The sequence below is a fragment of the Mirounga leonina genome, unplaced genomic scaffold (genome assembly GCF_011800145.1).
Source record: "Mirounga leonina isolate KUSES-001 unplaced genomic scaffold, KU_Mleo_1.0 Mir_170, whole genome shotgun sequence".
Lineage (NCBI taxonomy): Eukaryota > Metazoa > Chordata > Mammalia > Carnivora > Phocidae > Mirounga > Mirounga leonina.
In genome coordinates this window covers 13,040,715-13,057,139 of record NW_023270433.1, presented here as the reverse complement: position 1 = coordinate 13,057,139, position 16,425 = coordinate 13,040,715, and the positions used below count along the sequence as shown (strand labels likewise).

The 16,425-nt window shown below is 39.0% G+C and overlaps 1 protein-coding gene across 1 annotated transcript; it reads right to left on the bottom strand.

Annotated features, from left to right (window-relative positions):
- Positions 1 to 4,109: 4,109 nt before the first annotated feature.
- LOC118018126 (glycosyltransferase 6 domain-containing protein 1-like) lies at positions 4,110 to 4,817 on the bottom strand. Its single transcript, XM_035016593.1, has one exon. The coding sequence runs from the start codon at positions 4,815 to 4,817 to the stop codon at positions 4,110 to 4,112; it is 708 nt and encodes a 235-aa protein (XP_034872484.1).
- Positions 4,818 to 16,425: the final 11,608 nt, after the last annotated feature.

Sequence of the window (16,425 nt, the reverse complement as noted above, 5' to 3'; positions counted from 1 at the left end):
ATCATGACCTGAGCCGAAGCCAGTCGCTTAACCAACTGAGCCACCCAGGCGCCCTATAGTTAACTTTTTGAGGAATTGCTAAAATGTTTTCCACTATAGCAGCACTATTTTACATTCTCACGGCAACATACAAGGGTTCTAACTTCCCCACCCTCTGACAATTGTTATTTTCCATCTTTTAAAATTATAGCTTTCTTGGGGTGCCTGGGTGGCTCAGTCGGCTAAGCGTCTGCCTTCAGCTCAGGTCATGATCTCAGGGTCCTGGGACTGAGCCCTGCATCGCATCGGGCTCCCTGCTCAGTGGGAAGCCTGCTTCTCCCTCTGCCACTCCCCCTGCTTGTGCTCTCTTGCTCACTCTCTGTCAAATAAATAAATAAAATCTTAAAAAAAAAATTATAGCCATCCTAGGGTGTGAAGGTGTGAAGTTGTATCTCAAGGTTTTGATTTGCATTTCTCCAATGACTAATGATGTTAAGCATCTTTTCATATGCTTGATGGCCATCTGTATATATAGTTTTAGAAAAATGTCCCTTCCGTTTTTAAGGTGGGTAGTTCATCCTTTTTTTGTTGAGTTGGAAGAACTCTTTATATAGGTAAGTCTAGATCTCTTTATATAGGTAAGTCTAGATACTAGACTTATCAGATAAATGATCTGCAATTTTTTCCCCCATTCTGTGGTTGTCTTTTCACTTTCTTAATCATGTTGTTTGATGCATAAAAGTTTTGGGGGTGCCTGGGTGGCTCAGTCCATTGAGCATCTGCCTTCAGCTCAGGTCATGATCCCAGGGTCCTGGGATCAAGTGGCGAGTCAGGCTACCTGCTCAGTGGGGAGTCTGCTTCTCCCTCTCCCTTTGCCCCTCCCCCCCACTTGTGTGTGCTCTCTCTCTATCAAATAAATAAAAATAAAATAAAAATAAAAGTTTTGTACTTTCAGTTTATTTTTTCTTCTGCTCTTGTTGTTGGTGTCATATCTAAGAAACCATTGCCAAATCCAAGGTCATGGTTTGTCCCTATGTTTTTTTCTAGGAATTTTGTAGTTTTAGCTCTCATATTTAGATTTTTGAACCATTTTGAGTTAATTTTTTTAATAGTATGAGGTAAGGGTCTATTTTTTATTTTACATATTTTTAAATGTTAATTCCAGGATAATTAACCTACAGTGTTATATTAGTTTCAGGTGTACAATACAGTGATTCAACAATTCTATACACTACTCAGTGCTCATCATGGTAAGTGTATTCTTCATCCCATTCACCTGTTTCACCCAGGGCCTAGTTATTTTTGAGGGAAGACTTGTTTCCCCCCTCTGAGTCAGTTTCTTTATTTTATTTTTCTATTTCTTCCTGTGTCATTTGCTGTTTTATATTTTTCTTTAAAAATTTCCCTTCCATATATTCAAATTTATTGGAAATTTTTGTTTCAAAGTATCCTTTTATTATATTTGAAATATCTGTGCTATTGGTAATAATGTCTCTCCTTTTATTTATGATATTGGTTTCTGTGTTTTCCTTCTTTTTTTTTCTTGTTAAATTTTGTGAGTAGTTTGTCAATTTTATTACTCTCTTTACATAGAAACCACTACCTCATTTAAGAACTAGAACATTGACAATCTTTCCTCTTATGTATGGTGATATTCTAGATTTTATCGTAGATAGTGATTTCACATGTATATATTTTGTTCTCCTTTGAAATATATTCATTTTTTACAGTCTTTGGTGGGGGCAATAGATTTTATAACCTAAAAACTTTAAAGGTTAAAGCAAAAATTAGCAAATTAAGCTCTAAAACTTTGTTTAAGGTATTGAGTGAAAAATTTGAAACTACAAGAGACAGCCATCACTCAGGAGAGTTGTTCAATAAAGTAATTTTTTATTATATTTCAGACATAAAAGTGTAAAGACTTATAATGAACACCTTTGTACCAATAACCAAGCTTAGGAAATAAAACATTTCACATACGGATGAAATATATTGTATATCCCTTTCTGATTGCATTTCCTTTCTATCACAGAGGTAACCACAATCACAAATTTGTGATTATCCTTGCAATTTATATCTTTATATTTTTGCCTGTATGTATATATTCCTAAGTGGTATGTACTGTTACTTTGCATTCTATAAAGTAATATATAAATGATAGTACCTGGTATGTGTTTTTCCAGAGATAGTTTTTGCTAAACATTATTCCTTTAATAAACATTTTTTCTGAAGTTTTCTATTTTTTAATTTGTTTTGAGATAATTTAGAATTGCTTGTTGAAGCTTTTCTTTTCTTTTTTAAGCAATCTCTACACCCAGTGTGGACTCAAACTATACAACCCTGAGATCAAGAGTCACATGCTTCACCAACTGAGCCAACCAGGCGCCCACTGAAGCATTTTTTATGGCGGCTGCTCTAATCTTTGTCAGATTTATCACTATATTGGCATCAGTAATTGCCTTTTCTTGTTTGGGTTGTGACTTTTCTTGTCCTTGGTCTGAATGATTTTTTTATTTTATCCTGGAAATTTGGAATATTAAGTGTTGAGACCTTGGATCCTATTTAAGTTTTTTATTTTTTATTTTATTTTATTTTTTATTTCAGCAGGCGGTCACCCTGTTTATGTTTAGGGCATCGTCCCTGGCTTTCTTTTCTGGGCTGTGGTTCCAATGATAGTATAGGATTCAGAGCCTGTAGAGTGCTATTCTGGTCCATCTCACTCACCTGGCACCATCAGGGCTCCTGCTTGCTTGTGCTGATGCTGCCCGCAGGGGTGGAGTGCACTTTCCCAGGCAGGTCCTGCTAGGAGGAGTGTGGGAGATGCCAGGCTATGGGACAGTGAGTGCTTCCCTGAGACTGTTGTCTGGGCTATGCTGTGCCTACCTAATCACGCTGGTATTGTCTGAGGGAGTGGAAGGCGCTTTCCTGGGCTCTCGGTGGTGGGTGGAGGATGCTAAGCATGTGGGATGGAGTGTTTTCCAGGGCCCTCTCTCTAGGTCATCTGGTGCTGACAGGCTTCTTCCTCTATCTCTGCCAGTGCCCCTGAGGGAGAGAAGCGTGTACCTGGGCCTCCTTCTGCCTCCGGTGGTAGTGGTGGGGATCTTTTACCACTGGGTAGAGGCCCAAGAGATAGGTCTCCTTCTACTGCTGAGTGGAGGGCCAGGAAACACTGAGCTTCTGGGTGGTTTGCAGGTGCTGCTGGTGTAGGCAGAGCAGGCCAGCCAGGTATGGCATCGAGATGTGTTCCCCGTTAGGTCTCTGATGAGCTGCCTCTTTCCTGGGCCTTTTCCTAGCTAGTCCTAGAGCTTTTTTTTTTTTTTTTGTCTTTGCCTTTCGGTGGTTCTGAGCTGTGTGCCTCTCCAGTGCCCGGTCTGGGATATATGGGAGACAAAAGAAATCCCAGGGAATTCCCTGCCATGTTGTTCCTCAAGTCCCAAGGTCCCTAGCCCATCTGCTTTCCTCGTTCTACCTTTCAGAGTCCTGCTATGGTTGTCTGTAATTATTTCCAGGATTTCCCTCTCCGTCTGCCCCCTCCAAAAGAAAAAAGAATGAATCCAACGTCTTTGTAACAATAGAGGTAAGACATGTTTTTGGTAGAATGTCTCTAGTTCACCTAAGTTCAATCAGCTAATAGATTAAATACTAATTGAGATTAATTACAAGCAGTATACATCTCCCCACACTAAAAAAGAGTATTTGGTCAGTGAGTTGATTTGATGAGTATTTATTTTTCCCCTTACATATATTCCTTTGACATTGTGTATATGTGTATGTGTATCTATCTATCATCTATCTATCCATCTTTATTTTCTGAACTAGAGTCTGGGTGTGTTTCTTCATTTTATGCCTCAAAAAGTATTTCTACATTATTTATAATATGTAGATAATAACATCACTGTGCATTAACATTAAATTAACATCCACTTAATGTGGATGTAACATCCACTTAATTTCTTAATCCAGTTTAGGTAGATTTAGATGGTTCGAAATTGCAAGGAGAAAAACAATTTATTTTGGAAGAGTGCACATTTTTGTAAGTTTCTAAAACACTGAAACTTTTAATAAGTTTTATATTTGAAGAATTATTTTGATGATTCACTTATTAATTCGTGAATCTAATGATATAGCCATCAAATACTTTTTGACCGCCATTCTATCTTCACATGTTTAATTTGTGGGGGAGGTCTAAAATTTGGATCCCAGTTGTATTCTGGTGATAACAACTTAGTGGGTTTATTGATAAACAAATATTTGTTTAGGTAATGTTCATATGTACTCTTAAATCCACTTCTGGCATCATTTTGAACTCCTTTTTTATATTCTTCAAGGAAGGCTAAAACTTCATAGGCTGTGCCACCAAAAATTGCACCGTGGTAATAGAAATCTCCCTCTCCAAAAGGGATGAAAGCTGCTGAGTTAGGGCTTCTCTCATAAGGGAAATTTTGGGCACGTCCAAAATACCACCATGCATGGAGTTGAGCTACAGACTTGCCCAGGGCTTCTACACCAAAGTCATTCTTGAAGATCTGGTTTACAGCCATACTGAAGAGAAAGTCAACTTCGTACTGGATGTGTTCTAGGATGTATATATGCAAGTTCCTCATGTATATGTAATTCAGGTCTTTCCACACATGTTGTCTGAGTACAATACATAGTTTCAATGTTCGAAGGGGACCCAACTCTATGGGAGGTAGTTTGGAGAAGTCCTCCATCAAGATGTAAAAGATAACATTGTAGCCACTCATGAAGTGTTTATTAGCAGACTGGATGAACTGTTGCAGGTACTGATCTACAAACCTGTGGAACAGGAAAAACAAAACACCATTTTGAAAACTCATCAGGAGAATTCACGTCACTTAAGCATGCTAACACATGTGTCGTTGTTGCTAAAGAACTACCAGGAGGTAGGAGCAGAGAAGTTGGGTCTAGAGCTTAACTATGTTGGTTAATGAAAGAGGAGGTAGTGAGCTTGGGGGCCTGAGAAGAGCCATAAAGTTGTTTGAGAAGAAAGGAAAAGAGAGCTAAATGGATATTAATAAAAAGATTCCTAAGTCATGTAAAGGACTCCCAGCCATGGCTGGAGAAAATAACCACTATAAATAATTGTGCAGGTCAGCCAGAAATCATGATTAGGGTTAATTATGAGTAACCCTTTGGATGTAGAGAGTTCATGGGTGCTTATCCACGTTTTTTCCAAAATAAAAAAGGATGAATGTTAGTAGCACCTACTTTCCAGAAGCAAACACAGCCAAGCCTATGGTAATGTTCAGCCTTTTGTAATACTTCTCCAGGACTTGTCTATTGTAAGTTCCTTCCCATATGATTGGCGCAAACCAATCAGTTGTTGTTTTTACATCAGGACGTTTTCTGTTGAACAAACATGAAACAAATTAAGCTACCACCTTATGACAACAGAAGTTGTGGTCCAAGTGATAATAGCTGATGATTACAAAGTACTTACTAAGTGCCAGGCACGGTGATTAAGTGCTTTACAGTCTTTACTTAACCCTTGCAATGTCCTACAATATAAGTACCATTCTTATCTCTATTTTTCATATGAGGAAACGTGAGCACAGATTGGTTGAGTCAATTACTTAGTATCCCACAGCTAACAAATGGCAGAGTCAAGATGGAAGATCAACCAGTTGGCTTTCCCAATCTGTGCTTTAATCAGTACACCAAACTGCCTTTTGGGACTTTTTTTTCCCTTGAGCTCTGACTGCAGCTTAAACTAGCAGCCCAGTGTCTAAACATTTCTCTGATTATTGCTTAAAGCAGACAGCACCACTGTCTGCGTTTATCTTCCTTGTCTTCTCTTCCTCCGTTTTGTCCTAGGAGATCCTGTCAGTGCAACCTGGAAGAAAATAAGGTTAATCCAAAAAAGATTCATATTAGGTTTGCTTCTAATAGTAACAAAATAACAGCAGAAGCAGCAGCATTAGTACTAATAAACAAACAAACAAAAAACGAAGCAAACAAACAGAAGTAAAAATAAACAGTTTGGCTGGAGGCAGGGCATTAAACTATTGAAGCAAATTAACACCCTCATTTTGGAAGGAATTGAAGACAAAGTGAGAGGCCATTTTGCTTCTGGTGATTATACGTTTTGTTTACAAATCCAGACCCAGATAAGGTAAGATTTGGCAACCCTTGATAGTACATTAATAGGGGCTCCTGGGTGGCTCAGTCGTTGAGCGTCTGCCTTCGACTCAGGTCATGATCCCGGGGTCCTGGGATCGAGCCCCGCATCGGGCTCCCTACTCGGCGGGAAGCCTGCTTCTCCCTCTCCCACTCCCCTGCTTGTGTTCCTTCTCTCGCTTTGTCTCTCTCCGTCAAATAAATAAAATCTTTAAAAAAAAAAATAGTACATTAATAATAAAAAAATTCTTCAAAAGTTCCCTTACTCTTGGGCGCCTGGGTGGCTCAGTTGGTTAAGCGACTGCCTTCGGCTCAGGTCATGATCCTGGAGTCCCGGGATCAAGTCCCACATCGGGCTCCCTGCTGGCCAGGGAATCTGCTTCTCCCTCTTACCCTACCCTGTCTTGTGCTCTCTCTCTCATATTCTCTCTCTCTCTCAAATAAATACAGTCTTTAAAAAGAAAAGTACCTTTACTCTTACTATTTTAAGGATTTTTTAAACTTCCACATTTATTTATTATACATTTATTTATTTATTTATTTATTTATTTATTTATTTTTTAAGATTTTATTTATTTGACAGAGAGAGACACAGCGAGAGAGGGAACACAAGCAGGGGGAGTGGGAGAGGGAGAAGCAGGCTTCCCGCAGAGCATGGAGCCTGACGTGGGACTCGATCCCAGGACCCTGGGATCATGACCTGAGCCAAAGGCAGACGCTTAACCAACTGAGCCACCCAGGCGCCCTATACATTTATTGTTAAACCCTTCTTAGAGTTTATAGTTACACACTTCCATTTGACTCACAAGTCTCAAATTCCACCTTAATACTGGCCAGATGTACCCTCATCGCAGTGGTGATGCTTATCAATTAGGCACATCACAGATGCAAATCAGCATCTATTTGAGAAGATGAAAGTGTTTGAAGATTATCCCTTTTTCTTCATTAGATCAGATTAAAGATTTGCTGACAGAATAAAAAGAGTCTCTGAAAGCAGAAGGTGGTTAAAAACTTGTGTTTAGAAATTGTTTGATAAGACAGAAGAGGAAGAGGGAGGAGAGACTTAGAGTCCTTAGATTTCTCTTACAGGTATGGAACTCCTTACCTGGAAGGTAAATGCTGGCCAGAGGGCATTCTCTGCAAAGGAGTTGCTCAGCAATCAGGCGGACAAGATGATCTACCCTCTGGATGGCAACCAGATACCTTGCCCAGTCTCCCTTGTGGCTGGCTTAGTGTCTCTGTATAAAGTGGCCCCAGTTACTTGGAGTCCAATGGAGTTTATGCCCAGGCTCAATAACATGGACATCTCCTTGCTAAGACTGAGCTATATCCAGCGCTGAGTACCCAACTTGTCAACAACAGGGGACAATCGGAGCCCACAGTATGACACCATTTCCCAGGGGGACCGGCCAGCCAGATGGCTGGTTGATTATATTAGACTCCATAAAGAAAGGGACCACACTTTTCCTTCAGGGGAATATTTTATGTTATGGGTAAGGATTTGCTTTTCCTGCCTATAAATCTGTCAGCTTTGTTGACTTGCAGAATATCTTATTCTTTTTCCCATAATATCTTATTAATTGCCATTGTATCACACATAACATTGCCTCCAACCAAGGTACTTGTTTCATGGTGAAAGTAATGTAGCAGTTGGCCCACTTCCATAAAGGTCTCTGGTCTATGTGCCTCACTGTCCAGAGGCAGCCGACCTGGTAGAAAGTGGAATAGCCAGGGAAAGTCTCAATTTCAGTGTTAGTTCCAAGATTAATTCCCTGAAAAGGCTGAGGAACTGTTCTATAATAGTACCCCAGTCATGCTTTGAATCAGTGAGCACTATGAGATACTGTTTCTTCCAAAGCTAACATGCACAGTTCATAAAACAAGGTGGAGGTGGAGATGTTCCTGCTCACAATTACATCTAATAATTCACTTATGGAATGTTTACTTGCCATTGTTGTGACCTTGGGTTCAGTGTGTGTAGTGTTCTCAGTTCCCAAGGGAGGAGGAGTCTTTCCTCTAGGAAGTAAGTCATGGTTCTATGAACCTGATAGCAGGTCACCTGTGGTTCCTTATGCTGCTGAGCTACCAGGCAGAAAATTGCATTACTGCTGTTGAGATCTTGACAGTGGCTGTGTCCATATATAACTACAGCTTCTGTTGGGCAGCCCTTTCCTAGTTCCAGAAATCCATGATCTCCAGGGAACACCGTCCCTTCCCTTGTCCCTTTAGGCTGAGGGTAGTCACAGCTTCTTGCTGTTGCAGGCCTCTCGATGCCTCCATATCCTTTGCTGGGTCTCTTCACCTTGTTCACATCTCTGCCAACCATCCCTTCACTGAAGTTACTTCATCTCCGTTGAGTTGTTTCTCTCATACCCTGATAGACTCAGTATCCGAGGAGCTTAGAAAATACCTCATGAGGCCTGAGCAGATGGTATTCAGCAGGATACAAAGTGACCTGCTCATGAAGTATATTGCTAACAATGAAAATTTGCGGAAGGAAAGTACACAGGTGAGACTGCTGAAGTGTCATAGTGCTATAGACTATCATAGGTGTGACATAGAAAGAAGCATGATAATGAGGGAGGGAAATCATATATATGGCCTAAGATGTCCACATTCCTAATAAAGAGAGAATAGGTGCTAAAATGAATTAGAAATGATTTCAATGCTAGAAGGTATTACTAAGAGTTGACGAGATGTGATCATGACGATGATATGGGAGGGTATAATTTGTTCAAAAAGTAGTTCTGGAGAGAGAGGGTGAGGGCTCTTCCTGTAAGTCCAGGCTATTTTGATGTATATCTAGTTTTAGGAAACTGAACATGAGTCTAAAAAGTGTAAGAAGCAGAAGTGATGTCATAGAGATAAATGTACCATGAGCAAACAGAATCATGATAGTACTAGAGAATTTCCGGGGTGTATGTTTCCTACATCTACTCCTGCTCCACAGTATACCATCTTCTACCTCCCTTCTTCCTAGCCAGATTGCCATATTAGCAGCCTAACTGGTACCCTTTTCGTCTCCTCGCCATATTCATAGAATTCTGTAGATAACATGTGTATAATATGCACTTATACGTTATATACACACATATATCCAGGCTTTTAAAATCTTGTTTATTTTGTAATAATGAGATAATGCATACTTTTCTGTAGCTTGTCTTTCTACTCAACACACTTGTGGAAATCCTTTCCGTTTATCTGGACTAGTTCTCATTCACCCTTTGTAATGGCTGCATAATATTCCAAGGTGTGGACAGTTTGTTTAGCCATTTCCTTCGGAATAGGTTTTCATTTTATTTCTGGGATTTCTGTCCTTATAAAAAGCGATACAACAAACCTTAATCTCCTGTCCTTAGGTATTGTTGCTGTAATTTTTACTGGCTAATCCCAGGAGTAGGATTGCTGTATACCTATGTTCATTTTTAACAGTTGTTACCCGGGGTACCTGGGTGGCACAGTTGGTTAAGCATCCGACTCTTGGTTTCAACTCAGGTCGTGATCTCATGGGTCATGAGATTGAGCCCTGCATGGGGCTCCGTGCTCTGTGAGGAGTCTGCTTGAAGATTCTCTCCCTCTGCCCTTTCCCCCACTTGCTCACACTTGGTCTCAAATACATACATACATACATACAAAAATAAATAAATAAATAAAAGGTTTTTTTTTTAATTGGTTTGTTACCTAATTACTTTTTTATGAGACTGACGCGCTGCCCACTGCGCTAAGAAGGCACCTGTTACCTAATTACTTTTTTAAAAGGCTACAATACTTCACCTTCCCACCAGCATTTCCCCTATACTATTAGATTGTAGCTTTAAAAAGATTTCAGTTTGATGGGTATAAATAATAGCTCATTTTTACATTATCTTACATTTCTCTGATTTCTAGTGAATTTGAGTATCTTTTTGTATACTTATTGGCTATCTCAGTTTGCTCTAATGTGAGCAAATTATATATAAATATAAATATATATACATATATATTTTAGAGAGACAGCATCAGCAGTGGGGGAGGGGCAGAGGGAGAGGAAGAGAGAGAATCTCAAGCAGGCTCCACGCTCAGCACAGAGCCCAATGTGAGGCTCCATCTCATGAACCTGAGAGATCATGACCTGAGCCGAAGGCAGACACTTAACGACTGAGCCACCCAGGCACCCCAAGAGTGTTACTTCTTAATGTTCATAATAACAACTTAGAAACAGTTCAAGTGCCCATTACTAAGGCAATGGATGAACAAACTGTGGTATATTTCTATAGTCAACTATTATGCAACCATCAAAATGAAGGATAGTAATACGCAATTTGGATGAATCTTAGCACTCTAATATTAAGGGTCAAACTAAGTCCCTGGAGATCACACACAGCATTATATCCTCTTTATAAAGTTACCAAAACTAAAATTTAAAAATATACTTTTTCCAGAACAGGTAGGGAAGATATACACTTATATTTAAAAAAAGAGAAAGCAAGGGGATGATGAAGCAGGATTCAGGATGGAGGTTGTTTTCAAGGCAGAGGGTGAAGAGACAGGATGAGAAAAGGCAGAGCTGGATGTTGAAGTTATTGAATGTAGAAATTCTTGTTTCATTAAATATAAGCAAGCAAGAAAACACACAAATAATAAGAGTGGATCTTGCATAACCCAATGATGAGAGTGAGTTATGAAGCAAAGATTATTATCTAATTCTGTGCACTTGAGGTTATTTTAAAAACATAGATATGAAAAAAGAATTCACAAAACATGAAATACAAATAAAGAACACACATATAAAAGATGTCCAAATTCAATAATAATTACAGAAGTGCAAACTGAATTGAGATATTTTAACTAGCAGTTTTTGCCAATAATAAAATGTTTGATACTACTAGAATAAAATGTAGATTTATAAAACAAATAAAATATCATTCACATTTATCCACTGTAGATTAGAAAAACAAATGGAATAATTATTAAAAGGCAGTTTAGCCACCTGAATAAAAATGTAAAATGTCTATATCTCTTAAACTAATGATGCTACAATAGGCATTTATCCTATGGATTAATTCACACAAGAGGGTACAAAAATAATATGTACAAGGATGTTCATCAAAGCATGATTTACAACAGCCCTCAAATTGCAAACGATTCAAAACCAACAGGGAATTGGCTATATAAATTATGGTATACAGCCATAAAATAGAATAGTCGATGGCCATTATAAAGAATGAGATTCTCCCCTGAGTGTTAATGCCAAAATCAAGAGAAGTCATTAATGGCATTTTCGGGCTGCTACTAAAAAGATTTTTTTTTTCTTTCCACTAATAAAACCAGGAACGTTAAACTAGATAACAGTTTTCTCATTATGGCCCTTAATTGCCTGATTCTTGATAAAGAGACACTAGGTTTATATATAAAAGGCTTAAAAATAAAAACTCCAAGGGGGTGCCTGGGTGTCTCAGTTGGTTAAGCGTCTGCCTTTGGCTCAGGTCATAATCCCAGGATCCTGGGATAGAGCCCCATGTCAGGCTCCCTGCTCAGTGGGGAGCCTGCTTCTCCCTCTCCTCCCTGCTCATGCTCTCTCTCGCAATATCTGTCTCTCTCTCAAATAAATAAAATCTTTTTTAAAAATTAAAAGAAAATAAATAAAAACTCCAACGCCTAGAAGCCTCCCAGGATAGGTATAATTTGATGATGGGGGAAAAAAAATCTCCCCCATTTAAATTCAGTTTGTTGTTGTTGTTGTTATTATTATTATTATTATTATTATTATTTGTGTGTGTGCAGAATATTTTGTCTTACTCAGGATTAAACCAGTCTGAGAGCTGAGGTTCTTCTGCTTCATGATCCCTGGTACAAAGAAAAAGTCAAGTTAAGAGTAATCCACTTATTCAGCAAGTAATTATTGTATCCCTGTAATATGGCAGGCACTGTTTGGTGCTGGTTCTATAACTATGAACATTTAGATCAGCTCCTGCTCTCCAGAAGCCAATAGACTAGCTGGGAAGACAACAGTAAATAGATAATTACAGTATAGAGTGTTAACTACTAATAGGGAAAAACAGATCTCCATGGGAGCATATAAATGAGGCATCCAACCTGCGGGGTTAAGGGAATGTGGGGTTAAGGGAAACTATTTGGAGATGAAATATGTAAACTGGGTCTGGAAGGATAAGGGCTAGTTCAGGAAAGAGGTATAGGGTGAAGAGGTCATGACCAAAGGTAGGAAGGCAAGGAACGATATGGTTCTTGAATGGGGGGTATATATTTTAAATTAACAAAGCAGGAAAAATAATGCATATTCAGACAAAAATACAGATTTATTTAATTCACTTATCAAGTATTAGTGGCTTACTTTGTGATAGATACTTCATGACATGTTAAAATAAAGGGGTTACAGCAGGGATCTACATATTTGTCTTTGATTTTCATTTAAAGATAGGATCCACCTAAGGTTTTGTTTTACTTTTAAGTTAGTTATTTAATTAACAAGGCTATGAAGGAACTTCTCTTTCATAAACTGAGGATATTTTATAAAATAAGAATAACTTTAAGTGACTAGTACATTATAGTCTTAAGTTAAAGAATAACTTCAAGTGACTTCCAATTTTCCCTATTCCTAACACTAGGTATAGCTAAAAACCCAGGACATTATATTTAAAACAAACAAAAGAAGACTCTGAAAGGTGAAGAGAAGAAGGCAGGTCGGGTAGGTGCCCTGGGACTCAAGGATCAACATGGCAGTGAGTTCCCTGGGTGTTCTGCCACATATAGCCCAGATTGGGTGCCAGAGAAGCCAGCAACCTGGAGATGCCAATGGGCACAGACGGGGGGGGGGGAAGAAAAAGAGCCCTGATAAAAGGCTGCTTTTGATAGCTACAGGGCCAGGAAAAGGGCAACCCAGCAAGGCAGAGAACTTGTAGACACTACTCACTGTTCTCCAGCCCAATACTGCAGAAAAACTGTAGCCTCATATCCATCCCTCCAGCAAAGACCAAGTAGAGAGCCTAGACTTCTACCCTCACCAGACCATAATGAGGATCTCCTCCTTCCTCACTGGTGTGGAGTTAGAGGAGGTTAATGGGGGTTAAAACTGTCACCACTGCTCAGCCGTTATGGCAGTCCTCCTGGGGTTGTGTCAGTGGAGACCACATGGGGACCCCAAACTCCCATCCCTGCTCATTAGTAATAAGGAGCCCCTCCCCACTGGGTTTTAAGGGAGGCAGAAAATTTCACCCCTCAACTGACAGTAATGAGGTGGTGCCACCCTATTTCCCAGCTGGAACAGTGTTAGAGGATACCTATGAAAACATAAGATTTAAATAAGATCCAGAGTCTCATAATACCCCAAATTGTCAAAGTTTCAATTAAAAAAAAAATCATTCATCATACCAAGAATCAGAAAGATCTCAACTTGAATGAGAAAGGACAATCTATAGGTGCCATGATGGCACAGATATTAGAATTATCTGACAAGGACTTTAAAGCAGCTGTTGTAAAAGTTCTTCAATGAGCAATTACAAACCCTTGAAACACGAAAAAATAGGAAGTCGCAGCAAAGAAATAGAAAGTCTTATTAAAGATATGGAAGATATAAAGAAGAACCAAATGGAAATTTTAGAACTTAAAAATATAAAACTGAAATAAAAACTCAAGAAATAGGCTTAACAGCAGAATGGAGAGGATGGAGGACAGAATCAGTGAACTTAAAGACAGAATAACAAATCAGTTAACCTGAACAACAGAGGGAAAAAAACTGGGAAAGAAAAAGAAAAAGCTTCAGGGACATGTAGGACCAAAGCAAAAGATCTAACATTCATGTAATTGGAATCCCAAAAGGAAAGAAAGAGGATGGGGCTGAAGAAGGATTAAAAATATGGCTGAACATGCCCCCCAAATTTGGCAAAAGATAAACATACAGATTCAAGAAGCTGAGTGACCCCTAAACAGGATAATCCTAAGGAAAAAAGAATCCATGCTAAGGCACATGATAGCCAAATTTCTGAAAGGTAAAGGTGAAAAGAAAGCTAAAGGTGAAAAGAATCTTGAAAACAGACAGAAAAAAATGATTCACCTATAGGGGAAAAATAATTTGAATGAAAATGGATTTTTTATTAGAAACTATGGATCCAAAAGAAAGTAGAACAATATTTTTCAGGTGCTGTAAGAAAAGAACTGTCATCCAAAATGTCCCCCAGTAGGGGTGCCTGGATGGAGCAGTTGGTTAAGCACCTGACTCTTGGTTTAGTCTTGGGTGGTGATCTCAGGGTTGTGAGATTGAGCGCCATATCAGACTCTGTGCTCAGTGGGGAGTAGTGTGCTTGGGATTCTCTCCCTCTCCTTCTACCAATCCCTCTCATGCTCTCTCTCAAGTAAATAAATAAATAAATCTTTTTTTTTTTTTTAAGTCCCCCTGTAGGCGAATGGTTAAACAAACTTTGGTATATCCCTCCATGGAATAGTATACAGCAACAAAAAAGGAGTGATTGAGATACACAACAAGGTGGCTGGATTTCAAGAGCATTATCCTGAGTGGGAAAAAAAAGCTCATTTCAATAGATCATATACTGTATGATTCCATTTATAAAACATTCTCAAAGTGACAAAATTATAAAGATAAAAATAGATTAGTGGTACTAGGGGTTAGAAAGGGTTGAAGAGAGGAGGTTGAGCGTGAGTATAAATGGTAGCCCAGAGGAGATCTTTGTGGTGATGGACTAGTTTTGTATATTGATTGCCATGGAGGTCTATAAATCTACACAAGTGAGAAAATGTTATGTAATTATATACATACATTGTCCCAGCATCAATTTCCTGTTTTGTTATTGCATGACAATTATGTAAGATGTAACACTGGGGGAAGTTGAGTGAAGGGTACATGTGACTTCTTTACTATCTTTGCAACTTCCTATGAATCTGTAATTATTTCAAATCAAATATTAAATAATAACTTCGAAAGTGCATCCCATTTTGACATTTCAGAAGTGTTTATTTTATTTTTTATTTTTTTAAAGATTTTATTTATTTGACAGAGAGAGAGACAGTGAGAGAGGGAACACAAGCAGGGGGAGCGGGGAGAGGGAGAAGCAGGCTTCCCGCCGAGCAGGGAGCCCGATGTGGGGCTCGATCCTAGGACCCTGGAATCATGACCTGAGCTGAAGGCAGACGCTTAACCGACTGAGCCACGCAGGTGCCCCTCAGAAGTGTTTTTAGCCAAAAATATTTTAATATAGGATTGCTCAGGACTTGTGCTTTTTCAAAATCCAATTTGTCCATTCCTACCTTCTTTAAAAATGTATAGTGACAAATGGAGAACTTTAAAAAAAAGTCAATTTTTTTGAGGGTTGGTTTCACTAATTTCTCAGGTCCTACATATGGTCATTAGTAGAAAACACGGTGGGCTACAGAGGGCTATCAATCTACAGAAAAATATCATCCTAGACAGAGATACTTAAACTATAGCAAATGTGAAAAATTTGTCTGGTGTAAGCAGGTGAATGTGGCGAGAGAGCAAAATTTGGAGATGTGCACATACAAATGTCCATACAAACTCATACACAGGTACATACACATGTGCATCAAATATTTCTGAACTGATACCCAAGAAATTTGTCAGTGGTTTTCTCTAGAGAATTCAGTCCAGTTTTCTGATCCTTCTTTTTTTTTTTAAAAAAGATTTTTTATTTATTTATTTGTGAGAGAGAGAATGAGAGAGAGCACATGAGAGGGGGGAGGGTCAGAGGGAGAAGCAGACTCCCTGCCGAGCAGGGAGCCCGATGCGGGACTCGATCCAGGGACTCCAGGATCATGACCTGAGCCCAAGGCAGTCGCTTAACCAACTGAGCCACCCAGGCGCCCATGATCCTTCTGACTGCCATCACCATTAGAACTCACTTGACTCCAACCAGTTCGCCCTCAATACAGTTTAGAATATTTATAGAGCAAAGATTCTTACCAGCAGAGATTTATCTTCTGTAGGTGGTTCTTTATTCTTTATATAAATGAAAAAAGATATTTTAGTGTTAAATTGGAACAAATGCCTATTGCAATTGGACTAACAAAAAATCTAGAATTCAAATCCATACATTTGAATTGTTAACCAAACAATTACTAAATACCTGCCATATGCCAGGCGTAACGCTACAGTTCTGGAATACGTAGCAGCCAGCTCTGACTTGGCATTCCAGTTCTGGAATCCAGGCCTGCAGTGAGCTTATGGTCTATTATTTCCTTTTTGACTAAGCCCATTATCTTCAAAAAGATTATAATAATACTATTACAAGTGACAACGAGTCCTTTCTATTAAGGTACAACACCCTAAGAGGGCAAATA

Coding starts and splice junctions, on each gene's coding strand:
- LOC118018126 (XM_035016593.1), bottom strand. CDS start 4,817: ATGAGTTTTCAAAATGGTGTTTTGTTTTTCCTGTTCCACAGGTTTGTA.